Source organism: Drosophila tropicalis, unplaced genomic scaffold (assembly GCF_018151085.1).
Source record: "Drosophila tropicalis isolate 14030-0801.00 unplaced genomic scaffold, ASM1815108v1 contig_593, whole genome shotgun sequence".
Lineage (NCBI taxonomy): Eukaryota > Metazoa > Arthropoda > Insecta > Diptera > Drosophilidae > Drosophila > Drosophila tropicalis.
The window spans coordinates 14,253,528-14,271,239 of NW_027173070.1; the positions used below are offsets into that span (position 1 = coordinate 14,253,528).

The window sequence follows — 17,712 nt, forward strand, 5'->3', positions numbered from 1 at the left end:
TGTCGCCATTTCAAAATCGAATATGAATAATAATTTCGACAGAAGCTAAAATTAACATCAAAGTCAAAGTCGTATGTGAGAAGAAAAAAAAGTTTCTCACGATCACCTTTAGACGACAGAAGGCAATACGTAGAAATCCACGTGCAAAAGGGGGACGGGCAATGGCAGGAAAGAAGGAAGGAAGGAAGGAACAAAACCCACCACCACCACCGCCACCACCATTGCCACTATCACCACCTTTAACAAGCAGGCGGAGTAGGACGTAGGATGCAGGACACACACACACAAACACGCGATGTTGTTGGTGGTGGTTTCTGGCCCCCTCCTTGTCGTCTGTCCAAGAACTGGGAAGTGCATGAGAATTTAAATTACAAACAAACAGCACAATCAACGGGCTTTGTTTGGATATTCTCTGGATATGTACATATGTATGTGTGTGTATCGGCATGCCATAAAGGTAAGTAGGACTTTGAAAAAGAGGACGCAGGGCGCAGTCGCAGGACGACAATCAGCCAGTCCGTCAGTCAGCGTGTGTGGGAACTTTTTATTTTGGAGCGAGGACACTCGAGCATGAAGCGGGCCATGATCTGGAGGTAATTATCTATACGACACAGTACTAATGTCCTGCATTCCCACACATTCATTCTGTTTGTCATTTCAATGAAGTGAAATGATGCACAGCGGAAATGAAAAATTAATATAGATATCATATTTTAGAAATTTAAATTGTATATGATAAATTAGGGCAAATGCTGATTTTCAAAACTGAGATAAAACTGCGATAAACCTAACTAACTTTATTAAACAAGATTTATTTTCTATTCATATCAGAATAATAATTAGAATGAAATTAAAAACTCTAGATTATGGAAAATTACTTAAATATTTTTTATTGTAGAGTTCCATCTTAACCTCAAATTCAATATTATACAATCTTATCTGACAATTCCATGAGATATATGTATACGGGAAAAGGGAAAGATCCACATCAGTTAAGCAAACAACTAAGATAAATTCATTTGTTAATATATCAGCATCACAGACTCATTTGTTGTTGCTGATAGCGCAAATAAACAAAATAAAAATATTGCAAAAAAATATATATTTTTAACGACTTGAATATGCCCTAATTTATCTACATACGTACTTAAATGGGTCAATTTTCAAATCGAAAATAACGGCCATAATCTGCTCTCATCAATACACAACACACACACATACAAGACCGCTCTCTCATTTTGTATCATACTCTTTCTCTTGAGCTCACGCACATGCGCAACATTTACAAAACCAAAAAAGCAACACAAAGAAAAAACCAAAGACAACAAAAGCAAACGAAAATGACTGTAACATATGTACACACACACACACACACACATATCGATGTGAATGCATTTCTTGGCTATTTTTAAATCGCGCAAAACATGCATGTGTATATACATATACATATGTATAAGTGATAAGAATTATGAAAATGTGGCCTTAGTTTTGGTGCGGCAAGTGCAACGGCGATAAGAAGCAAACGTGATAAGCCCCAGAGTAGCTAACAAAACAAATTTATTAAAATATGTCCATGGTTTTGTTTTAATTCAAATGATAATTTAAATTTTTATATACGGAATTTGGTATTTTTATGCGCCACCCAACGGTCACACTGCGGAGTTGCGAGCAACTTGCTTGGGCTCAACCTACCCTCACATAAGTATTCAGCGCTTAGTGCTCGGCTGGTCACACTTGACACAGAAAATGCAAAAAGAGTAAAAGCAAAAAAGAGCGTAGGCGTGACAAGCGAAGAAGAAAAGAGAAACGAAACGGCATTATTGCAAAAACTGTTGACATAGAAAATACACAAAAAAAGGAAAAAAAACGAAAAATAAATTGGCATATGAAATAAAGGCAATAGCAGCAGCAAAAAACAATTATTCTACGTGTATGTGTGTTGTGTTGTTGTGTACCACTGTGTATATTTGTGTGTGTTGTGTGTAAAAAGACCGAATCGAATTCGCATCGCAACCCTCTCTCTCTCTTTCGTTCTCTTGTGCTTACTCCCCTCTCCCTGTCTCACTAAATGAATAGTCCTCGTACAAATGGCGGCGGCGGCAGCCACCAGGGCGGGGGTGGGGCCATCTCGGCTCTACCCAGCACACTGGCCCAGTTGGCGCTTAGAGATAAGCAGGCAGCCGCATCAGTGACCAGCAACGGCAGCGGCAGCAGCGAATCCTCCACAGCCGTGGGCAGACCATCCACACAGCCGCCCAGTGTGCCATCATCAGCGGGCGTGGGAGCAGGAGCCGCTGGCAAATTGGATCTATCGGGGGCCACAAATGGTAATGGTGATTCCAATAAATTAACGCACGATCTGCAAGAGAAGGAATCCTCATCCCATACGGGCATTCAGAAGCCACAAAAGCCACCGCTGCCAGTGCGACAAAAGCCCATGGAGATTGCCGGATATGTGGGTTTTGCCAACTTACCCAATCAGGTCTATCGCAAAGCCGTGAAACGTGGCTTTGAGTTCACCCTAATGGTGGTCGGCGGCAGCGGTCTTGGCAAATCCACTCTCATTAATTCCATGTTTCTCTCCGATATCTACAATGCGGAACAGTATCCGGGTCCATCGTTAAGGAAAAAGAAAACTGTTGCCGTGGAGGCCACCAAAGTGATGCTCAAGGAGAATGGCGTCAATCTCACCCTGACTGTAGTGGACACACCCGGTTTCGGGGATGCGGTGGATAATAGCAATTGCTGGGTGCCCATTCTGGAATTTGTGGATAGCAAATATGAGGAATATTTGACAGCGGAATCGAGAGTATATCGCAAGACCATATCGGATAATCGTGTCCATTGTTGTCTCTATTTCATTGCTCCCTCGGGGCATGGTCTGTTGCCATTGGATATTGCCTGCATGCAGAGTTTGTCGGATAAGGTGAATCTGGTGCCGGTTATAGCCAAGGCTGATACCATGACACCAGATGAGGTGCATCTGTTCAAGAAGCAGATACTCAACGAGATTGCTCAACATAAGATCAAGATCTATGATTTCCCCGCCACCATAGAAGATGTTGCCGAGGAGTCAAAGACCACTCAGAATTTACGTAGTCGTGTGCCATTTGCAGTTGTCGGAGCCAATACCATTATCGAGCAGGACGGCAAGAAAATCCGTGGACGTCGCTATCCCTGGGGCCTCGTCGAAGTGGAGAATCTAACGCATTGCGATTTTATAGCCTTGCGAAATATGGTCATACGCACACATCTTCAGGATCTCAAGGATGTGACAAATAATGTGCACTATGAGAATTATAGATGTCGCAAGCTCTCCGAACTTGGCCTAGTCGATGGCAAGGCGCGGCTCTCCAACAAGAATCCTCTCACCCAAATGGAGGAGGAGAAACGTGAGCATGAGCAAAAGATGAAGAAAATGGAAGCAGAAATGGAGCAAGTGTTCGATATGAAGGTGAAGGAGAAGATGCAAAAGCTCAAGGATTCGGAATTGGAGTTGGCTCGACGGCATGAGGAGCGTAAAAAGGCATTGGAATTGCAGATACGGGAATTGGACGAGAAGCGTCGTGAATTTGAGCGCGAAAAGAAGGAATGGGAGGATGTGAATCATGTAACGTTGGAGGAGCTGAAACGACGAAGTCTTGGAGCAAATAGTAGCACCGATAATGTCGATGGCAAGAAGGAGAAGAAGAAGAAGGGTCTGTTCTAAGTCAATAACACCAACAACAACAACAAGTCTAAAGAAAAGAACAAGAAAAAACATTAAATCTGCTCCTAATTAGAATTTATACCCCTTTACCACCATCATCCCAACATCTCCTACTCCTCTGCCCCTCCACCCCATCAATATTATTATATAGGGCGCTAATCTCGAGAACAAAAACCAACCATTTAACTGATAACTCTATATATATATATATAAACAAAATAATAATAATAATAATGAAAAGATGAAAAGAAAAACTTATCTATAGTTGGGCTTATTCCGCACAGCATTCGCACATTGCATATGCATTTGTTTTTTATATACATAAAAATATATAACAGTTGTATAACAGTTATTACAGTATTTTACCAAAATATTCAAAAAAGCATAAAACTAAACTTGACATGTAACCAACAAACATTTTGCTAGCCTAAACGAAATTGTATTTACAAAATACTTCAATATACTTCGCTATAAAAAACAAAAAGAAAAACCATGAGAGAAATCAATCTATCCTACGAAAAAAACAAAAAACGAAATACGAGAAACTTAATTGTAAACAACCATTGTATTGTAATTGTATTTACCTATTATTATTATTATTATTATCTTAAAACAAGAAACAAAAAAAAAAAAAAACCAACCACACACACACAACAACAAGAAAAACAGAAAAAATCAACAACATAAAATATACTCTTGCATTTTACGAAAAATAAAGTCTTCATTTTAGTTTAACTACATATTAAAAATACAAAAAAAAAAAAGAAAAACGAATTCCACATTTTTATGTGGTTGGTTGTGTTTAAGTAGCTTGTTTACTCAACTGCAAGATTCAGTTAATACAGGGTGTCATTTCGTGTTGTGGTGTTATAGGCACGCGTCTGACTGAAATTAACACCGTGACGCTACATTTCATAAGATGCATTCTTCAATTCCATCGACTGACTAACCATAAGTGACTGACTAATTTCTTAGGTATACAATACAAAACAACTTTGATTGAATAGTATGGGGATACAAAAAAATCATTCACTAACTATGTGGGTTGGTGTGGGGGGAGTGGAGGACAATACAAACTTGCAAATGGAATTGGCATTGAATGTATTTATGGTGAGAGAATTACTGAGAATATTGTGACGGAGAAAAAATGTTAAAATTATTGCTTTCTTACTAAGCTTTGCTTTTGAGTCATTTGAATGATGCTAGTGCCGCCTTCAGATTAGTGACTCATCGAGGGTAGGAACATAAGTTTTTGGTTTACAAAGGGTATGTCCGATTGTTTCTATGCAAACGAGACTACCCGCTTGAGGCTTCTTGCTAATATACACGGAACATTTGCCGAAATCGGCCGAAACGAACCGATTGAATTTGCGGTTTCTAAAAAATATTTGTAGATATTTTGATGTGATGTGAAAATTAGGTTTTCTACAATATCTCAAACTCTAGAGTTACTTCAGAGAAACATATGTAGTTCTTATACGGAATCAGCCACTGATAAGCGTCGAAATTGGCCTAAACGAACTTCTGTAACATTCTTTAGATAATGACTTTTTACAAGATTATTAATTTCTAAAGCATAATCGTATTGAAAAACAAAATGAGATTAGAAGTTATTCAACTGAATTCTTAATCTATGACTGCATTACAAGTTTTTTTTTTAATTTAATTTAATTTTTTTGAACTAATTTTGTATAATTTCGACTCAATGTGGCAAAGTTCACAAAAATTGCAATTGTATATGCAAATTTGAAACGGTTTACCGCACCCTATATGAATATCCATACCATATGCTTTTGAAGGGGGCCCCCACTTGAAAGTGCTTTCTAAATTGTGTATATTTAATTTATGCATAAAACAAAAAAAAAAAAAACAAAAAATTAATCCATAGCCCAATTGAAACTCAATTAATGCCGTATAAAGAGTAAAATGAAAATCCAATAGTGAAACACAAACAAAAAGAAAGAAATAAAGAAACATGGTGGGAGCTACACATATTGGGGGCTGGGGGGAGCTAAATACTTCGAAAGACACACACATGTCTGTGTGTGAGTGTGTGTGTACATGTATGTAAGTCAACAACGTTGACGCAGCACTTAACTCAACTTGAAGCAATTGCTTTAGCGATCAATGAACGCAATAAAGAAGAACAAGCGAACAGGCCAATCCATGCATATGTATGTGTATGTGTATGTGTCTGTGTATCGAGTGGAGTTAGGTTGGTGATGTGTTGTTTTTGGTAGGATGATGACTCAGTTGAGGAGCGAACAAGGGAGAGCCAGTCAGGCAGTAGTGGAAGGCAGCTTATCAGACCTTAAATGAGAGCGCACCAGTTTAAGTAATATCAGCAAGAACAACAAAAACAACAACTGGGCATGTTGTCCATGTGTCACTGTGTGCGACTCTCTCTGTATGTGTACACCATCGAGAAGACACCCTGTAGAGTGCCGTATGGCTACATTCTTGCACGTTAAAAACAAATGTTGACCATTCTTATGCCGGCTTGGCTCACACACTAACACACACATGTGGCAAAAGAATTACACTTAGAGAGAGAGAGAAACAGAGAGCGGGAGAGTGAGAGCTTAGTCAGGCACTGAGAGAGATTGAAAAATATTGAGCTAAGCCTAACCTCACCCACACCAGCTAACGGTCTTGCGGGCTTGGGTCTGGCCCTGGGCCTGACACATTTACGTGACTCTATGAACGCTTCGCCTAAAGTGTCCGACAAGCCAAGGTACACAGAGAAAATATTTGGCCAAACTTTTAGAAAAATTCATGAAACATAAGAAAGAAAGTCGTGACTTGAAATTGTCTTTCAAAGCTAAGTTTCCTAGGAAGAAAGAAGAAGTGGTTTTTTATTTTCAGGAACTGTATTAGCGATTTTGAACCTTTTAGGAGGTTAGGCAACTTTTCGTGTATTTCTGGATTTATATTCTACAAAATTTCTAAATCCAAGTATAAATATCCCCCCCAATAATATTCGACTTCATCTCTCTACATCCTATAGCAAGATCCGCCTCTCTATTCCATTAATTATCCTTGTGCCTTATCCTTAGAGTATTAATATCTGGAAAAATGTTTAGCAGTCTCAATAGTCTATTGACCATTTCAATTGGCTTATAAACTGCTTGAAAACTTTTTTAACAAAAAGACTCCAAGTTTTTTCTTGAATTTCCGAGAAATGGAAAAATACATTATTAAAATTCACAATAAGATAAAAATCTTTAAAAAAAATTCAAACTATTTTACAATTTTAAAAATTTTTTATATCAAACCTAACATATTCTTATATCTATCCTAACATATCCGTATCAGACAAAAAATAATTTTTTTCTTGAAGTTTAATATTAAAAAAACTTATACATATTGCCCTGTGCTAGCAATAGTTACTTAAAATAATCTATATACCACAACAAGGCTTATCCACAAAATATTTTCAAAAGTCGAATAGCTTAAGGGTAAAGCCAACAATTCTTTGACAATATGTTAACCAATCTATATTACTGTTAGTATAGTTGGCACTTCATCTGAAGGGCGCCAAATCTTTATTCCTGAAGGATAGCAATAGTTAGCTCCGCTAGAATATTGTAAAAAAACTCTTTAATATACTTTTGCCACACCCAAGAGCAACATATGTACATATATTTAGTTGAAGTAGTTTTCTTCAGTGTACTTTTAAATTGCAGCTACAATGCGCCGTTTCCGTAGGCAATTTCCTATGTTGTCGCGGTTTCGTCTGCTTGTTGTGTTTTTGGTATGTATGTATATGACAACTTGACATTTGACATTATTTTTCCTGATTTTTATAGGTTTGCTTTTTGCTGTTCTGTTTGTTTGTTTGTTTGTATTCTTCAATTTTTGGGTTCGTTTACATTTTTCCCCCAAACCAATTGCTCCCCATAGACTCAATGCCACAGAGATAAGGGCTCGTCTTGCACTTCCCCATACACATACATATACATTAATAAATATGTATGTATAAAATTTTATTAATATCAATGTTTGCTTATTGTTTTCTCATATTTTGCTTGTCTTTGAGATTGCTGCGGGCATGTATGTAGTCTTCATGTAACACTTGTGGGAACATTTTCTATTTTCAAATTGATAACAAAGATCGTAAATTATCTGGCGTTGCACAAGTAAATAAACACTTGTTAGAATCGACACATTTTTGTTTTTTGGGTTGCAATGAAAGCATATATTCTAGACACTGTGTGGTCTTTGGATCTCTTTCTCTCTCTCTCTATCTTTGCAACTTCCTTTTTTTGGATTCGCATATAAAAAAAATATAGCGGGACAATTAAAATTTGTCGTCCTTTCTTTTTTTTGGGTTTGTTCTGGCTGTGATTTCCGCTACGCATGCGCACGAAGCGTGTACAACTTCCGCTCTCAGCGAGAGATTCACAAAAAAAAAAACACCAAACAAAAAGAGGAAAGGTTGCTTACCGTTTCTTTCGTTCGCTTTTGTTGTTGTCCATTTTACAGTTGTTGATTTTGCATTGTCCTGACGATATCCTGGAAATGAAGTTACTTAACAGGTGCCCTTATCCGGCCTCTGCTGCTGCTGCTGCCGCTGCTCATTTGTGTAGGTGTTGAAATCTCATTTGTTCTTAAGTGCCTTTAGATTTAAGGGTGGATTTCATTTGTTTTTAACTGAACAGAGATGTGATGAGATCCGGTGATAAGGTGGAGTGTAGGAGGACATATTTAATGCCCATTATAACATTTAACTTTCTATCTACAGGGGCCATGGCCTGGCCGCTTGTAAATATTTAATCATTATTGTTATTATCACATTTTTATATCTTATCGACTCTTGCATTTGTAAGGAGTGCATCATTGAAAGTGTTTAAAGATAAGATTACATGATGTGGGTCAAAATTAATAATCAAATTCGGTTGATCTGATAATTGTTGTCGTCTTTGAGTCAAGTGAAACATGTCTTTTGCCTAGAGTGATGAATGTTTCATCATATTTAAGGTAACAAATGGGGCTTGAAATATATAAGTTTCTTCTCTGTATTTACTTAATAAAATAAATTTAAAACAAAATCAGTTCATTTAAAATATAACAAATAACTTGTCTTTATAGCCTTTAGTTTTCGTAGTAGCTTACATTTTTTAACAAATTAATGTTAACTTTTACTAACTTCATATTAAAGAGGAGGGGAAAGCTTCATATCGTAAATTTGGCCCCTAAAAACATTGAATCATTGCCCAAGAGAGTCAACAATTATGGTTGTGGCAAGTTACATATTCACATTGAAGACAATTATCGGAATTCCCTTTTAGAATTTCAATATTTTACAATTTAAAGTAAACTTAAGACCGATATGCCCCCAAAGATGACCAATTTAAGCCCCAAAAACTAAAAAAGTAGCATAATTTCCTACGCATCATTCCAAAATCTTCTCAGTTTACACCTAAAATGTCGTATCATCACAAAAAGGTCATTTGGGACCACTTTCTATTTATATTTTAAGAAGTTTTCGAGAGTATTCTTAAAAATTTGTCGTTCCAAACTAAGATATGACTGCCCTTAGGAACCAGGAGGTGTCTGGAGGGCTGGCCAAGTGGCGTATTATTGATATTTCTGTTCATTGTTTAACTTATTAGTGCTTGTCCTTACACCAAACTGGTCAGTTTCAATAAATCCTCAAACTGACTAAATGACATTTAAGAAATACATAGTTCCTTCCATGCCTACACATATTCCTTCTATTCTTTATTTCACACAACCCATTTACATGAATTATCTCCATAATAGTTCCTCAATTGCTTGAAGATAACATTCTTTAATCTGTTTGACAGACATCTTTAGCCTATAATAACCAAATCATGACATAAATTTTGTCAATATTTCCGCCTCTAGAGTCTAGAGTTTCCTGATGTCTACAATTATACAAATCAAGCTTAAATCGCTTTTAATCAAATGCCATAAATGTGTTATTGATTACATGCATAAATCAATTGAGCTGATAAAAAAAAAAGTATTGTGGTATTTATATTTTCCCATGCTGATCAATCACTTAAATTCACATTAAGCCAAAATTGCTGCAATCTGTTTTCAGACCAACAAAAGTTGGTTTTTTCGATCGCAAAATCTGTCAAGATATTGGTCAGATATTTGTCATATGTTTTCAAGTACAATTAACCGCACAATTGTGTCCGTTTAATCAGGACAAAGGATCGAAGAGTTAATGCCAAATAATTGAGCAACAGTTGGGTCACAGATTCTTGTGGTTTGCGTTTTTTTTTTTTTTTTTTGGCCAAATGACCCTGAGAACAGATTTTAGGTCTCTTGATATGTACTTTTTCTTTGCCTCTACAGTGATTTGGGTCAAAAGTGTTGCAGCGAGGCTAAGAGTGAGAGAGAGAAAGGAAACTGAAGCGGAGGCGAGGTTCAAGTGGCTTTGAATGTAGGTTGTCAGCCCTTTTGTACTCAGCATCATCATCCACATGATTTTCTTTTGGCACAAGCCAGCAGCAGCAGCCACCCTTTCACTCTGAGTACCGAGTGGTACTCATCATCATGTCGGCCCCTCCATCATACAAAGAGATGTGCGACTGCACATAATTGATGTTCAAATTGCTGAGGAAACACTTGTCACAGATTCCGTCTCTCTCTTGGTTCTCGGTTCCATTTTGTGGGTTATCATTATTACTATGAACCGAAAGCCAAATTGATTTAATTAAACTGAATTCAAACTACAAAAACGGAAGCTGACACAAAAGCAAACTAAATGTATGTGTGATCTATATATTTGTCTGATTTGTTGTGGGAGCCTATGAATGGGACACGTGCCAGGAAATCAGTACCATAAAAATACGTTATATATGTACTTAAATTCAACTAATTTCCTGGCTCAACGAACTACACCGGAGCAATAAGAAGAAGTACAATTTATTGAGCCAGGGTCACAAACAGGAACAAAAAAAAGGTAGATCGAGGGTACCCCAAAAATGCAACGAGGGTTGTGTTGAGCTGCAACGAGGCCTCAACGTTCATGTTGGGTAAAATTACTTATTATCATTGATCCTGAAACGAACGTTACGTTACTTTGAGCCGGGTGTTTTTTTCGAAAGCGGCACGCGCCAAGTCGCCATCTGCTGCTCTGTGTCCCAACGTTTGAAGTGTCCCACAAACAAACAAAATAATAATAAAAAAAAAAAATGATGACTGATTGAGATCATGGAGTAACTTACTCAATATATTGTGACTCAAAATTTCACTCAAAACTCAAAAGTTATAGGCGTGAAATGTTCGGGAACCTCAAGATGAGAGCATCTTTCTATGGAAAGCACAGCTTGGCTCTAGAGGGCCTAAAGACATTTTCATGGTTGCCAAACAAATTATCTATTTCGAGGTTTCTGGTCGACCGACCAACGACTGTGACAGTGACCACTAGCACAGCAAGTGTTGGGATATCCTCTCTAGTCCTCCTCCTTTAGGATCGATATGTTGTTTTGTTTTTTTCGTTGAGTTTCACTCATAAACACATTATGCATGCCATGGTCAGTAGAAAAATTGTTCTCCCTCATGCGGGGGGTAGAGCGAAAAATGTCTATAAAACCATAACGCGTTTTCCAAGAAAACAGGTAACACGCCCTTGTTTTTAGCCCTCAAGGAGGTTCCGGCACCTTTGTCAGTTTGTGTTTTTGGCAAAAATATCGTCAAATTTTTAAGCGGATTTTGTATTTTGTTTGTTTTCAAAACACGAACAGGACTCATAAAGCGATTATGATTTACAAAATATGGAAAAACTAAAGCTAATTAGAGTTCATAATTTCAGTTTTTGTTTGAGATACATTTTCTTTCTCGTTTCCTTTCAAGGCGAAATCTAGGGAAATGTAGTTCAGTTTAGTTTTTGGTTTTGGTTTTCTCTATAAACAAAAACCATTAATTTAACATATCAGGAGGGAGGGGGCAGACCAAAAAAAAAGACATGAGGTCAGAAAGATCGCATGGCATGGCTGCCATTGCTGCTCGTGACCAGGTGTGCGCCAAGTCGTGTGACGACTGAAACTACCTCCCTCCTAGCCCTTCACAATTGCCTCCCTGCCATCTTGATCGCTGCGCAAAAAGAACGAGGCAAAGGCAAATAAAATGTGTGTGTGTGTATATAAAGTTTTCTTGCGTGAGCCACCCTTTGGTGGATTTTTGGCCTGCCTAAGATTTTAATGTTTAATCTTTTCTTGTTTTTGCGAAATGTACAATCCTTCAAAATGAGGGGTTGGTTTCCAAACACACACACACACACAAAAACCAGCCCCAGAGAAGGAAGAAGGAGGTTGAGGTTGCTCAGGCGCAACGACCTTTCCTTCTTTCATTCTTAGTTTTTTCTTTTTCGCTAGGGCGCATGACAGGGTCGGGTTCGGTTTGGTTCGTTTCGAGTTTGCTTTTGGATTGCTTTTGCAGCTGTTGTTTTTACTTGAGCGAAAGATTTTCTTAAAGACACCCCAAAATAAAAATATTGAATATATATTGTCCTTCGTCCTTCGTCCTTGTGTGCAGCGCGCGTGTGAAAGTTTTGCCTAAGCCACGCTTCAGCCATTTTGTTTTACCATAAATCAGAAAGAAAGGAAACTGATTTCATAAATATATATAAAGATATGGGAAGCTGCTGCGTCATGGCAATAGTCGGAAACTACATCCTGAGAATGTGGCAGAAGCGTGTGAGCTAGCAAAGATGGTTTTCCATACTTAAATTTCGATTCCCTCCCTTCTTGAGGATCGTATAAGCAAATTTTGTGGTTGGTTGAAAAAGGCATTACCGTTTCTCATAAACCTTTTGGGTATCCAAAATATCTTATCAAAACAAGCTAGCATTTTATTTCTTAACCTAATTAATGGTATTATTAATGGCATTTCAGTTTATTCCATTTTAAAAACAGTCCCAAAACTATTAAAACTGGTCTAGGATTTGAATTTCGTTTCCATATGAGAAAAGAAGAAAAAAAAGGGAAATATAAGAAAATCAAGATTTAAAATTGGTTACATTCTTAAACTAACCAATTACAAACATTTAATACGTGTCTAAATGTGTAAATGCTTAAAAATTTTGCAAAAAAATCCAAAAATTATGAATTAGAACGATCAGACGATTTCTTGATCTATTTCCTTGTCCAAAGTGTTTACTTTAAAATTTACTGACTGTAGATTTTAATTGTGAATGAATCTTAATTTATTTTAGTTATTATTGACAACTAATTCGCTAAACTCTCTGAGTAGGTTGTCTTTTTTATTGTCATGATCGGCAAATAATGTGAAATATAAAATATATAGCAAACTGTAAAATCGGATGTGTTTTAAGCACTTTTAAGTACCCATAAGAATAAATACAAATAATAAAAATAATAATAGAAAAGTAATATTCGGATTTAAAAAAGAAATATCTCAGTTGTAATCAACTGTTAAGGGTATTTTTATTTAAGCTCAATAAAATATTAACTATATAAACTAACTATTAACTTAAAGATTTGCTCATTAATTATTCAATTTCTATCTTGAGTTACGAAAATTTTTAAAATGGTAATCAAAACTCAACCTCACTATCAAGAACTTTCTATTAAAGGATCTGAAAGAAGACACGAATTATAAAAATAAAAATTATGATACATGTACATAAGTCAAAAAGAGGTATAGGAAAGAAACCCAAATAAAATATGTACCTATATATATAAGTATGTATTATATCGAATTACGTCGCATTAAACTGAAATCATCTTAAGAATATATTTTAAAGTTTTAAGAAACCGTAATCAACCCCCCAGGTGATTAATATGAAAGACGTTGAAAATTTCTAAAAGGATTCTACAAATCACTAACTATTCAAACTCACATTATCGAAAAACTAATAAGATATAGATACTTGTGTAGTTAGGTTTTTGTAAGCTAAATCTTGAGTTCAGTTACCAAAATAGTCGTTGACTAATATGTAATACTGATGCGAATAAGATAAGAATTGAGTTATATGATAAGGTTATTAGACTTTCGCTAAGATTATACAGACATAAATTAAAGATACAGAGATGTAAAATGGTGCCCTTACTTAGTTTTAGTAATAAACAATATAGGTACATATTATATAAGAAGTGCCACTCCAGATAGGAGCTCTTAAGTTAAAGATTCTATAACTATTTCTTTTCTTTTCTTTTTTTCTCTTTGATTGCGATTCATCAAACTTTTGTTGATGAGTTTGTCGTCCTACTTCCATAGCTTCTCTTGAATTGTCCAGCTAATTAAGTGTTTCCCAAAGTAATAATAATGATTCACATAGCAAAAGGAAAAAAAAAAAACAGAAACCCATTTCCCATCATTTCAGTTGATCGAATACTTTCTCATGGCCCATCATCCATACCACATTCCCATGGTTTGTATACAAATTTTGACTTTTTGCATACCTGTACACACATACATTTGTGCACTGTAAGCAGGTTACTCCAAAAGGGAATGCATTTGTACTCCTCCCATGTGTGTCTGTCTGTGTGTGTGTGTGTGTTCTCACGAAACGATAGCAAAAAGAAACGGTAACACTCCAACGCACACACAAAAAGGACATCGCTGCAGCAATCCTCCCTCAAAAAAAGGGAACAGGTTGTTTTCCATAGGATCCGATTCGCTAGAGCGATGACATGTCTGAAGTAGGCGCTTCAGAACCTTCCTTCTTCTTCTCCCTCTCTCTAATTCATTATTTTTTATTGATTCAGTTCGTTGATCATAATAAACGATTAGTAGACCAATAGCTGGAGCTGCATAGATGCGGATCCTTGCTGATCCTTTCCCATTATTTGCGCCAAGAAACAACTGAGTGTGCGTATGTGTTTATTCTAGATTTTCACACGCACTTGTTACTCCTTGTTTACTGTTCGATCTTTGAGTGTGGAGCTGGGAAATTTATTATTTTGTTTTGATGGGAAAATTGGCTTGGATTTATTATTATTACTTTGATAAGAAATTGTTTATGATTAGTTTTAGGTTTATTTTTTAAGGGATTTGTCACTCTGCAGGGTATTTTTTGTATCCTTGTATTTCTAGGAAAATCTGTGTTCTTAGCTGAAATCCTAATCAACCCGAGGACCCAGAGTTTCCAAGAACGCGAAAACTTCTATTGACTTGTTTAATTGCAATGTCTTACTACTTTCAGTCCTTTCTTTCCCTTTTTTTTTACGCAACAAGGACTCGCGTAACCCATGTACTCTTTACTCAGAATTCCAAACTAACCTGTTTTTTTTTTGCCTGACGCAATTTTGATTCAACTGCCCAACGTTTTTTACGCAAAACCAAGGATTCTTTTTTCCCTTCTGTCGTCAGTTTTTTACGCAAAACTAAGGATCGTGTTTTTTTTTTTTTTTTGCTAGTCTATCGTCAGTTTTTTACGCAAAAAGGACTCGCCGAGGGCAATGTTCAATACGTGGAATTGAGATTCGAATCCCTTTCGAGCCAACCCGCTAATCGCTACGCTAATGGTCCTGGTACTGGACCTGGGCACAAAATATCCTTGCATATTATGCATGCCACCCGCCGTTATTTGTTGACAACCAAAACAAATAATAATCACCCATTGGTTAGATTGTTCAATGCAAAATGCGTTTACGACATACCCTTAGCTCGTAAAGTTATCCTTTCTTGCATATTGAGAGGCATTTGAGAGTCCTTCGGCCAGGTTTTGCTGTTAACTTTGCGCATCCTTTTTTCGCTAACCTTTTCAGCCTTTCGTTTTGTAATGATGTCCCGGACATCAGTTGGTTTTGTTTGATGTTTGAGTCTCTCTCTCTCAGTCTGACATTACATGGAACTCGGGAAATTTTACAAAATCATAAAATGTAACCTTGTGGCAGAATAACATCCACAAGAGAGAGAAAGAGAGAGAGAGAAGATGGGTGAATGTGGGAGTAGGAGGCAAATAGAGCCATAAAAGCATTAGCGCCTGCATCAAGGTCACAAGCAGGATATTTGTTTGCATTTGACTTGGCACTCAGACACTCATGACTCAAGGACATAACTATATACTAGAAACTAGATGAACTACTAACAATTTACTAAGGCAAACAAAAAAGTCTATTTATTTAAATCGAAATCATTTCACTAAGTTGGTTTTTGTTTTCCGATTTCCGAGAAAACCCCGTTTTTGTCTACTTCCTTCCGGTTTTGCGGAAGTGAAAAAAAGGATACCCATTCGAAAGAACAACAATCAATAGAAATCTAAATTGCAAAATATGGGCCATTCCTTTTTTTTTTTTTGGCTGTGTGGGAACCTCGCTCTCTCTCTATATCGTCAGTAACCAATTTGATGTGGGCCCACCCTCACAAAAGATACCATCTCAGAAAGTCGGAGGCTGAGAAAATCTTGTTTTGTTGTGGCAGTAGCAAAAGAAGGGAACCAGATTGTTACACACACAGCCAAACACACATACATTCACACTTTGTTTAGAATAAAACAGGTTAACAGGTATTTAGCCCAAGGATCAGTCAGGATTAGTATGATAATAGTAGTTTAATGAGAAGGGCCAGAAATGCCAGCAATCTTTCTCAAGTGGTTGGGTGGTCAAATTCAAAACCATTTGAGAACATGCTAAATGCAATTCATAAATTCATTAAATGTAAATGTTTCAAGTGGCTCCAATTAAAATTTCCAAGTTGTAAAAAGGATCTCATTTGCATTCCCAGGAAACATTAACCAAGCAATTAAGCAAAGACGAACTCGAGAAGCAGCAAAAAGGGATAATAATAAAAAACAAAAACCAAAGGAGAAAATGAAAAAATTAAAAATAAAATGGTAATTTGATACGCGCACACTTATGGCAAGCGTTTTCTCAACAGGTAGTCCTGCGAGTCCTTGTCTTTGTCCTTGTTGTTCTTGCGCGCATCAAATCGCAATGCAAGCAAACAAAATTCCCCAAATGATCGATCGTCCTTTTTGAGGGCGTTAATTGGATTTACGCAAGCGGCTACCATCAAAAGACTGGGTCAATCACAGAAATATCTAACTATACACACCTGTGTGTGTATGCGAGTTATGGGAAAAAGGACCCCACGCAGACAGAACGAAAATACTGACCATTTCCCATACTCACTCGCTCTCATTCACTCACTTGTTCTTGACCATTGTTATTCGCATTTCCCATTGGCATTTATTTAATTTTCAAGTGGTCCCGCAGCTCATGCAACTGTTGCGCTTCACTTCCTTGCATCATTGCCGGGGCACTTCCTTTGCCCTTTCCTTGCGTTTTGTAGAGGGCTGGAGCCATTGTCCGGCACTTCCTGTGGCCAAAACAATCTATTGTTAATTAATTATGCGGGCTAACAAGGATACCAAAGAAAAATATCCTTGAAAAGTAGTAATTATCCCATTGGTAATTAAATGAAATTCTTTTCATTTCAACTCCTTTCCTACTTTCTTATTATATATTTTTGATTCGCAAAAATCTATTTATATTGGTTTATTCTCAAAGCATACGGTACATAAATATTAGTTTTATTCTACTTTATTCTCGAAAAATTTCAAATTTTTGTAAATATAATTTATTGCTTTAATTTTTACTTTGGTAATTCAGTTGACCGTTTTTTTTTTTTGAAAGACAAAGCTTTAAATTCAAAAAGCCCAGTCCTAAGGGTGAGAGTAATAGTTCTAAGGGTGCGAGTAATAGTCCTAAGGCTAAGAGTAATAGTCCTAAGGGTGAGAGTAATAGTCCTAAGGTTACCTAATTGTAGTTGAAGTGTGACCGTTTGCTATCAGAAAATTGGCGGCAAATTCAAATTGGAACTTCTCACTAGACTGCTTCAATGAGTAAAATGTTAAAAAAAAAAACAACTAATAATTAAAACATAATTAGTGTCCAAATAAATAATAAATGGTTTTGCTACATGATGATGAATTTAAATATATTATTCACTTATTTATAAAATTTCATAGTCGATAAAATAGACAAGATAATAGTTTTTAACAAAATTTCAGCTTTATAATTTAGGACATTTTTGGGAAGGTTTTACAATTCCTTTAA

At 36.6% G+C, this 17,712-nt stretch overlaps 1 protein-coding gene and 1 long non-coding RNA gene across 2 annotated transcripts in view; both read left to right on the forward strand.

Annotated features, from left to right (window-relative positions):
- Window positions 1–17,712, forward strand: part of LOC137577716 (uncharacterized) — a 121,575-nt gene that overhangs the window by 12,134 nt on the left and 91,729 nt on the right. The gene's annotated exons all lie outside the window — the stretch shown is intronic.
- On the forward strand, window positions 1,708–4,447 carry pnut (septin 7-like protein pnut). The gene has a single exon (XM_068290122.1). It carries the CDS (start codon window positions 2,069–2,071, stop codon window positions 3,707–3,709), a length of 1,641 nt encoding a protein of 546 aa, XP_068146223.1. The 5' UTR covers window positions 1,708–2,068; the 3' UTR covers window positions 3,710–4,447.

Excerpts from the sequence above, each read along its gene's own strand:
- pnut (XM_068290122.1), top strand. The coding sequence starts at position 2,069 with ATGAATAGTCCTCGTACAAATGGCGGCGGCGGCAGCCACCAGGGCGGG.